This window comes from Pempheris klunzingeri, chromosome 1 (genome assembly GCF_042242105.1).
Source record: "Pempheris klunzingeri isolate RE-2024b chromosome 1, fPemKlu1.hap1, whole genome shotgun sequence".
NCBI lineage: Eukaryota > Metazoa > Chordata > Actinopteri > Acropomatiformes > Pempheridae > Pempheris > Pempheris klunzingeri.
The window spans coordinates 14737235-14747420 of NC_092012.1; the positions used below are offsets into that span (position 1 = coordinate 14737235).

The 10186-nt window shown below is 40.8% G+C and overlaps 1 protein-coding gene across 1 annotated transcript; it reads right to left on the reverse strand.

The window, feature by feature from the left end:
• Positions 1–188: 188 nt before the first annotated feature.
• eif4g2a (eukaryotic translation initiation factor 4, gamma 2a) lies at positions 189–7326 on the reverse strand. The gene is made up of 19 exons (XM_070846433.1): positions 7222–7326; positions 6183–6308; positions 5645–5747; positions 5429–5560; positions 5275–5341; positions 5022–5173; positions 4726–4836; positions 4455–4637; positions 4141–4279; positions 3866–4029; positions 3657–3764; positions 3464–3574; positions 3280–3384; positions 2972–3187; positions 2615–2873; positions 2314–2518; positions 1967–2175; positions 1549–1670; positions 189–1335 (listed from the first exon to the last, which is right to left on the reverse strand). The coding sequence occupies exons 6-19, from the start codon at positions 5103–5105 to the stop codon at positions 1270–1272; spliced, it is 2082 nt and encodes a 693-aa protein (XP_070702534.1). The 5' UTR covers positions 5106–5173; positions 5275–5341; positions 5429–5560; positions 5645–5747; positions 6183–6308; positions 7222–7326; the 3' UTR covers positions 189–1269.
• Between the last annotated feature and the right edge of the window lie 2860 nt (positions 7327–10186).

Genomic DNA, 10186 nt, shown 5'->3' on the forward strand with positions numbered 1-10186 from the left:
AAGTCTCCAAACTAACCTCAGAAGGTTAGTTTAAGTTAGAGATAAGCTTAAGAATATAAAGCACAAAACTATAGGACAGTGGTTGTGCGATATCTATCAACATTTCAAGACAGGCGAGTAGTAGACTACAAATATTCAGGATGTGTATTTAAAAAAACAAAATAAAACAAACAACTCCCCAGAAATGATCACAATGAAATGAACGGTTAAACTTTATTCAAGGTTGATCTGTAGTTGTACACTCCACTTCCTGTTCTTAATGTTACAGTGAAACTCCAAAAGAAGGTTCAAGTGTACACATACAGTACATTCTTTATAATTTCATGAAGATAAAAAGACCATTTAAAAACTTGACAAATATGGCAAACCGACGTAAAAGGTTCCACGTGTGGTCGTGAACAACTGTAGCACAGGAAACTAAGCTTTGGCTGTCCCAGTGTTAAAACCGAGACATTCAAGTATAGTCCGAGATACATTAGAGGTATATCCATATGAACTGATAAATTAAAAAAGGCCACACAGATTCATTCCTAACAGCACAAAAGTTTTAAATGTTTTTTTAAAAAAAAAAAAAAAGGAAAAAAAAGCTCTCGATTTAAACTGAAATCACACGGCTAATAAAACAGGCCATTATTGTTAGACATTGTCAGGTCCAGATTAATAACGGTGGTCTGCTTTCGAGCACAAGAAAACCGTTATACATATAACCACGTTGGCCAAACTGCAACTCAGGATTGTTTCAACAAATCAAGAAAGTGTATCATTACTATTGCAACGACTCATGATGTTGAGCAAAGTGCATCTAAAAACTGATCAACAAATGCAGATAAAACAATTCGAAAAGTCTCGCTGCAATATGTTAGAGCCTTTTCTCTTTTGTAAACAGTTTTAAGTTAGTAGTTAGGGCAGCACTTGGTGACTCCTACCAGATGTAAAAGGTGATAAAATGGGTCAGGTTGTGGTGCCGGTACGGTTTCCTGCACAATACTGCCTACTGTTAGAGAAAAAATAACCCGAGATTGAAATGTATAAAACATCTGCTGTAGGACATCAAATAAGATTAAAACTCAGAAAGAGGAGCATAAATACAATAAGATCATGATGCTGGCTTGATCTGGCAAAACATCTCATAGTGGAATGAATTGTAACAGTGGTTGGAAAATATAAACAAGAGAGGGTAGGGATTAGGTTGAGAAAGAAAACGCATACAAAAAAAAAAAAAAAACGTCATTCATTGCATCCTGATAACACATGGCTTTGGCCTGTTCCTCAGTAATCTTCACCCTCTGACTCCTCTTCTTCTGCGGTCTCCAGCCAGGTCAGCCACTGGTTCACCTGCACCATAAATAATATCAGCATTCAGGTACTCTAGCCAGTGTTTAAAGTCTCTCAAAACCTGTATAAAGGGCTTATCAAGGTTTCTGAAAACAAAGTGTTCAAATATATCTGGAACACTCCAGGGACCCGATCATAACTACGATACCGAGTATGTAAATGTGTTGAGGAGCAATTTGAAAAACTGTATAAACACGTATATTTTAAACCTACCTGAAATAATGCTTTTCCTTTTCCTGGATACTCTTGGGTGACATCTTCTTTCCATGAAAGGAAGGCTTCTTCTTCAATGATTTCCATGTCGTAAAAGTACACAAAGTAGCGCAGCAACATGCCTGGAAAAGGAGAGTAATCATTAAAAGGGATAGTTCGGATAATTTGAAGTGGGGCTGAATGAGGTGCTTTTATGGCTATAATGGGATAAGATTTATCACAACGATTTGATTGGATCCGTGTCAGTGATCAACTTTTGTGACGTGGAACTGACTGCACTGTGTTGTAAGTATTACACCAAGTATGGACAACAACCTCAACAGACCCCACGTCAAAAAACGCCAAACCTTTAAGCTTCTGCACCAAAGCTAAATACCCTCCGACTTGGGGCTGCTATACTAAATGTGTGTTTGCATACCTTTGGGGAAACCCTTGGCATTGCAGTGGACCTGCAGGGCGTACAGTGCATTGAGTTGCAGGTCGATGTGATCGTGTAGGAACTTCTGCATCACTGGCTTAAAGGACAGCAGCAGTTGCTTCTCCTCATCCAGCTGCTCTTTACTGGGTGCTGCAAGCTGCTCTTCATCGTCGTCAGGGTTGATCTCATAAGAGATGTACTGCAAGAAGCTGGCAGACAAGAAATAAAACTATTTTTAAAAATGCGAGGAGCTAAATTACATGTATATTGTTTGGGGTTTGACCAACCAACAAAGCATTGGCTGACTAAGTATATTCCATCAGCAGAGGATGATTTCACTGCTGTACCTGGTCATGAGGATGTTGACAAAGCCTTTGTCAGTGTGGAGTTTAGGAGAGATGTTGTCTTTGATCCACTTGTAGATGGACTGTGGAGAAGGATCTACTTTGATCTGCTTCAGCAGCTCCTTCTCTAGTTTCATGAGTGGAAACAAGAAACTGAGACCTTTGCCCTCCAGAATCTCCAGCATCCTGTCCTTGTTCTGGTCAATTTCTATACAAACAAAAAACAAGTAGGAAAAGATGAATATTTGTCATTGAAGAGTCATGACATGAGGTAAACATATGGTCAGAGTGGGCGTGGACATACCAGGTAGCATTTTCTGCATGTTGACCTTGCTCTGCTGGAACAGGTCTGCCAGCCAGTCGCGATCCTTCAGTTTGACCATCTGCTGTAGGCACAGTAAGAACAGTGGGAAATGTGCACCATTCTCCAGCTGATGGGCCAAATCTGCGACGGTGACCAGCTCAGCGATGATGGCGCGTGCTGCAAACTGTGCCAGATAGGACTTCACCAGTGGGACCTCCTCCTCAATCTTGGGACACTGGTCCAGAACACCCAAAAAGGCCTATCAAATAAAAACAGTGTGGTTAGAGCTGAACGGCTTCATGCTCAGATAGTAAAAACAAAACATTGAGCGGTGTACATGCGTTTAACAACACTGACCTGCAGAAGGTTTTCACCAGTGACAACGCCCTCTGTGCAGAGTGCATGGATCAGGGTGCTTGCCTGTTCCTTATCCTCATCTGAACGATCAAGGGAATAGACCACGATCTTGTTCAGCATCTCGGATAATAAATGTTTTGGAGCCTTCATTTCTCTCAGAGCACTGACTGCCTCATCGTCGTTCTTGCTGTTCAGGTAATCTGCCATCAGTGTTTCCTAAAAACAAAAAAGGACAGTCGGATATAGCAAGCTGGACATGCGGGCATATTGTGCATGAAGGAAGCACAGAGCGAGGGAAAGGAACATACCGTCATTTTGAGCAACTCTTCCTTTGTAGGAGGAGCTTTTTTATAGGACTTGACAGGTTTTTCCTGAATTGGAGGTGGGTTGATTTTCAGGCCAAGCTGTGGAGACTGAACAAAGAAAACCACATTAGTAACAAACTGGAACTAGCAGTTAAAAATGTGTGTTTTGAATGAAAAAAAGTGTTACCTGTCCGAGTGGTGAACCGTGAGCACTTGAAGGCATCATAGTCATCTGTGGCTGCAGCTTTGGAGCTTGTTTTTTATTCAAGATGAAGGACTGTGCTGGCCTCAGACTTATCTACAAGGGTGAAGAACGCAGGTTAATAACTCAAGAAGCCAAATGAAATACAGTATCAGTCCATCAATGGGAGCAGGTGTACCTCATCAGCGTTGACCTTCCCTTTCTTGACAAACCGTGGAGCCATATCCTTAGACTGCATCTGCACTGAGTGATTCTGTTTGTGGTTGAAAACTGGTGAACGCTGCCCCTTTGAAAGAGATTTCATAGATGTTTAGTTTAGGCATGACAACTCCAGATTCACCATTACAAAGCTACTGAATGATTACACTGCAATAGTACTGTGTGTACCTGGTTTGGTTTTATGAACGGTTTGCCTCCCATTTCAAACTGAGGTTGGTTAGAGCCGTTGCCGTTTGCAACATGGCCATTGTAGAGCGGGTTTGTGCGATGTCGTCCCATGGTAGGGGAATAGTGGTCCTGAATGACTCCTGGACCCGTACCTATGCCACTTCCTACACAAACAATGCAACAAATATTAATTATTAAACATTAAAACACAAAAAAGGGTTGACGCACATTAATGAGTCATGGTGGCAGGCTAGAGGGGAAAAACGGCAACATACCAGGCATTTGTCCAAACATATCAGCCAGCCCACCAAGAGTTTCCCTGTCAAACTTGATCATCCTTGATGGTAGGAAGTTTTCCATGAAGAAGTCATTCCTCATTGAATCGGTTGGAGGTGGAATAAAAACACCCAAATCCTGCAACGAACAGTAGAAGTCCGATCAGAATCTAAAGGTTATGGGTAAACTATGAAGTACCAAACCAGAGCAAAAACATTCTTGAGTTCATTAAGTATTTGATTTCACAAATGATCCTTATAATCTATAACAGATGGGCAGACAGTTAATCTCATAGCTGACCAGGTGGACTAACCTTAACTGCATCCTGGCGAACCTGGTTGATCGTCTTTGGTGCGTTGTCAACATGAGCTTTGCGAGGTGACCAGTTGTTGCCTCGCAGCTCCACCGTGTTCTGCAGCAGGAAGCGAATCCTAGCAGGCAGTTCCTTGTTGGTCGTTAAGCACTGCATGCGGCCAAAGTACTGATCCATCAAAGACTGGAAGGAGAAAGTATTCGGCATTAGATGGAACAAAGGGATTTTAAAGACTTAAAGATTATTATTCAATTGTTTTTCTCATGCTCACCTTAGCCTTGTCGTGATCAAGTTTAGGCCCCACTGTTTTCATTATCTGACAGAGGCATTCCAAATCTTCACCCATGTCCTTGAGTTGGACATTCTTCTTCTTCTCCAAAAGCTTTAAAAAAAAAAAAAAAAGGGGGGGGGGGTTATGAATAAAACACTTTCAATACAATCAACTCTAATATCTTCCACAAATCACAATGCTTTCAGACTGGCAGTTTATTCTGATTTTGGAATCACAAGTGAAAACAAATAAGGTCCATAACTACACCAGGTGATCTAAATGTCAACAGGACTTACTGTTTTGATGCACTTATGAAGGATAGATTCGTGGATGAGGTTGAGTTTGCCAAGTTCTCCGATGAATTTGATGTTGCCCAGCATCTTGAGCTTTGCAATACCACGCTGCTCCTCGTCGTCAGAGGAGAGTGGGCTGTCACGTTTGTCAAAGACTACAGAGAAAAAAGAAAGTAGAAAGGGAGGAACCGTTATTGCGAGACATGACCAAATTTATTTTGCAACTGACTGCATGTATCAAATGGAATTCACTCACTGTCAACATTTTTGGCACGATTCTCGAACTCATCTTGAAGCTTGTAAATGAGAAGCCGTCTGAAGGTCTGTAAAAACAGAATTTGTTCAAAATCCAGACAGGAAATACTAGAAAGTAGTAAAGTGAGACTATTCTTGTGCAGATCCTATCTTACAGTATTCTGCTTTTGTGTTGCTGGATTTTCTGTTGTTGGGGCTTCAAAGTTTGGTGCATCCTCTGCCAAGCGTAGACATAGTTGAGCGTATAATTGGCTATACTTGGGCTCCTCGAGGGCTTTGTCAACAATCTAAAGAAAGAGAAATAGAATAACAAATTAGGTGCCAGTTTTATTGGGTTGATATACATGAGTACCATTAGGGAAAATACTCACCAACAAGATGACTCCTTTTAAGACAAGTTTTGAATCTACACCCACATTGAGGAGCTCCAGGCATAGTTTGTCAAACTTCTCAGGAGTCAGCTTATTAAGTATGCTAAAGAAGAAGAGGAAGGACAAGAGATTAAAGCACGTCACACTTTACAAAGAAAATATACCAACACCACCATCATTTCATTTTGCATGGCAAATCTTGGGCGTTACATCCCTAAAAGCTGTACAACCTACACTAAAAAGTGAGTGATGAAGGTGTTGAAAATGTGAATGCTTTAAGTTGGGACATTATTCATCCCCCTGCCCAACAAGCTAGCGTGTCATGGTTGGTAGCAAAGGATGCCTTAGGTTGTCTAGTTTCATGATACCACGTCTGGTCTGCACTCTAGCTTTGAAAGTGAGCCTGCATCAGAATGCAAGAGGAAGGAGGGGGACTGGGCCGCACATGAGGTCTGTTTCCATAGAACTAAAATAGCACCGTTCAAGAACGTTATGATCTATGCAACTGGAATAAATATGAATTGAATCAGAAACTTACCCTCTCACTTTCCTGAAGATTGCATCATGTTGCCCTTTCTCGTTGGAGGAGTTGGCATCTCGTCTAGTGCTTCGAGAAGGTACCCATCTCTGAACGCCAGAACCTGGGGTCTTCCCCAGGAACTCGCTACAATAAACAGAAAACAAAGTTACAATGCAGAAATGTTCCAGGAAATCATCATATCACAGGTATCTCGCCCTGATCCATGGTGGCTGAGCTCCAAATCCTGTTACATCTTACAGTTCTGCCACTGAAACTGATTTTTGCCATTACACAGGGGTGACCATGATCAAGTTCCTTCTGACTGTAGTCCCAATTCCAGCAAGTGAAATAATCAGCTGCTGTACTGTTTTGCAATACTACAGATGTAATAAATGATTCTCTTGCCAGGTCTCCCCCTCCTCTGGAAAAAAAGTTAGGCTCCGTGACATTACGTTTGGCTGGCAGCCAAGAGTCATTTGACTCTGTGCTTCCCTCACTTGAACTTACTAGCTTTTTTTCCTTTTCTTTAAACTGTATTTTAATGAGTGATGGGGGAGTCAACTTAAGGCTGATATATGCATGTCATTGTAGGAAAATAATCACAACAACAGACTGTTCGCTTACTCTTGTATCAAATTGACACTGGTAACATATAAACCACTGCCATAGTGGTAGGTCATGAGTAAAAACTCGATACTATGCACTTCCAAAATAAGGGTTACAACTTAGAGACACCTCCCCAGATGTGATAGAATACATACGTGGGAATGTACTTAGAGGATTGTTATGTTACAAATTTGATAGTGCCCAGGTGTTATATGAAAAAGGAAAATTTGGAAAAATAAATAAATAAATCACCTGTTGCCGACAGTCTTGGGATAGTGCTGAGGTGCACCCCCACCTCCTCCCCCTACACTGTGATAAAAAAAGGGAAAGGTTTTAACTTAAACAGAAGGAAATGTGAGCCTAAGCCTCAATGTAAGCTGCTGAAGAGGGTTTCCAATACAGAAAGGTATTTCTGTAAAATACAAAAGTGCAACTGGGCAGTGTTTAATACCTGAAACGAGAAGGACCCCCCGGTGCAACGACACTCTCCACTTTGGCGGCTTGACAAAGTAAATCTGAAAAGAATAATGTTCTGGGAGTAGGGCAGGAAAGAGCGACCTGCAAGTAGAGACACAGCAACACAGTTAGCAGGCGGCTAATGGCTGCTAAACACAAAGATACACACACATTAACAAGCAAACCGAGCGGTAATAATATCTGGTAGAGTAAGTTGCATACTGTATAACTAGTATCTAGTATAATTATATTACTGTAACTAAGTTAGCATCGTCCAGCCAAATTGTTGAGCACATGAGCGCCTACACGTGCCAATGCAAGTGAATGTGAAACTGGGACAGTGCTAACCTAGCACACGGTGCTAAGTGAAGCTAGCATGTTACGTGTCGTGTCGACATCCAAGCCATTTCCCCCAAACGATTCGCGTTTCTTATTAACGTTACCGTAACCCAACCCAACATCCCCACATGTCGCCTTCAGGGACCCAAGCTAACCTTATCCAACATTAACCCGAGCCCATACACGTAGCTCCACAGGAAGCGTCGACACAAGACCTGGATTACATGTGCCTTGTTTTAATTATCTAGTCCCCATGATAGCGTAATCTGTACCCGATCCATTATGGACAATTTGAAATTAAACAAGTAAAAACACTACATGTAATCATAAGTATGTGGTTCTGACCCATCTCCTGATTATGTGATTGACAATAAATGCTAAAACACACGGCGTTCAACACATTTAGCACACATATGTAACTAATTCATAGTTGCTCTCTATAGTCTTAGTCTAACGAAATCGGCATGAATTCTGGTATAAAATGACATTAATGTAAAACGAGAAAAAAAATCCCATCAGCTGATTTCATGAGGTCTTTGTTCAGATACCGGATGTCCACACAGCGACATCTTGAGGGGTTTTGTTCACTAGGCCGCCGGTATGCTAACAGCTAACAAGCTTTTAACAATTCTTTGAAACCAGTCCAGCTTTACCTGAACATAAAACCAGTTCAGTTCAACTTTTCTTAAGCCAAGGATGTGAATTAACTCAACAACAAACGTGAAAATCCAAACACATAATCACATAATCAACCTACAACGAACTTCTTACAAGCTAGACCGGTTAGCTAATTAGCGTTAGCCAGGCAGAGAAAACACCAGTGTGTCTTACCTTTACGAAAGGGACGTCAGTGTAGTTGTTGTCTTGTCAAAAAATGAGAGAAAATAAGGACAGAATAGAAAATAGAGGCTAAAAAGTTGTGTTAAAACCTGGATGGTTTAGTATTATTGTTCAAAGAGCAGAGACTCGACGGCGGCTACCGGCGTCAGCAGGGAAAGAATGCTGAGTGATCACCTACGTCACCCGGAAGCCGCTTTTTGTTTAAAGGCTGTCTGAAACGTCATCATCCCACCCTGCCGACGTCACGGACGAAAAAAATAACTCACGTACATTTCGCAATTGACTCTCATTATAAAAACATGTCAGCTATCCTCAGCAGAGCACTCAGTCACAGGGCAGGCAGTAATCGAGGATTACTGACCACCTGATATGATTCTGGTGTACAGCAGAATTAGTATTTTTGTATTTAGTATCATAGTATTGTATATAATTTTACGCTTATTTTGACACTTTTGATTTACATACTTGTTTCAGACACTTTCCTGTCAATCTATAACCTACGTCATCTATAAAAGTTGAATATAGAGGAAACAAGGGATGTCAATTTTTGCCCGGTAAAGATAAGATAAGGTAAGATAAAACTTTTGATTGATCCCTCGTTGGAGAAAGTTTGCCGTTACTGCAGCTCAAGGGGACAGACAAAGCACACAGTTAAAGTTAGAAAATTAAATAAACATGATATATGCAGAAAAAAACCTTATATATACAAAGAAACATTATATACACAGAACACAATAATTACAAAGAAACAACAACAGGGTGGGATGGGATGGAAACATTATATGGATTATTGCACAGTTGTCCATGATTGGGTAATAATAATAGTACTGACTCTCCCTCTCACAATTTTGACTTTTCATCTCATAAATGGGATTTAGCACCTCATAATCTTAAGGGAAACTAGTCATATAGTGAAAATTGTATTATAAAATGATTTTTTTTATCCTATGATTTTGATTGACTGTTTAGTTTTTTTTAATCTTGCATTATTTTTCATTTATTTTTTTCTTTTCCTGATTTAAATGGACTTCCATAGGAAAGCGACAGCAGAACAAGACCGACTGGATGGTAAATTCACTAGTGAAACTATATTGATCCTCTCAAGGATACTAAATGTCCAAGCACAGGGTTAGCTGCAGGGCATCGACTCAGGAGCTGTTAGGGTTTCAGTGTTTTTACTTAAGGATGCTACTGGAGGAGGATTGATGGCTGATGATGTAGGACTCAGCCCTTACCGTCCAGAAAAAACAACAGTCTGCCACCCTGATGCTCAAATGCTTTAAGAACCAATCAAGAATAGTAATAGTTGTTATTTTGAATCTATTGTGGCAAGGACACATGATTAAACCACTTATATTTACTGAGTTTAATCACATGTACTAACAGGCTGATTCCACACTCATCCTTCCTCTTTGTGCCCACCAGTGTGGGGATGCAAAGAATAAGGTATGTCAACCAGTACGGGCCTATTGGCCACATTTCCATGAAGCTGTCACAGATATTAATGATCCCCGGAGGACTTCTAATGATTTTGGTGACTACCTGACCTTTCAAAAACTAATTGAAAGTAAAATTTGCAGTGGATGTTCATGGGCTCCATAGGCTGAATTCTAATGTTTGTGGTGACCACCTTGACCTTTCCTGCAGCACCATCATTAGGACAAAATGTCAACCCCTTTTCCCCTTTGTTCAGAGCAAGTTTTTGTAGACTTTTTGAGACTCTGTGTACGGAGGGGAGTGTAAGATCATAATCTGATGCAGTCTGCTCTTTATTTCATGAC

Bases quoted from the DNA above. Each gene is read 5' to 3' on its own strand.
- eif4g2a (XM_070846433.1), bottom strand. From the start codon at position 5,105: ATGCTGGGCAACATCAAATTCATCGGAGAACTTGGCAAACTCAACCTC. The intron at 4,638-4,725 runs GTGAGCATGAGA...TTCTCCTTCCAG, and splicing joins TTGATCACGACAAGGCTAAG to TCTTTGATGGATCAGTACTT. The intron at 4,280-4,454 runs GTTAGTCCACCT...TGTTCGTTGCAG, and splicing joins TTCGCCAGGATGCAGTTAAG to GATTTGGGTGTTTTTATTCC.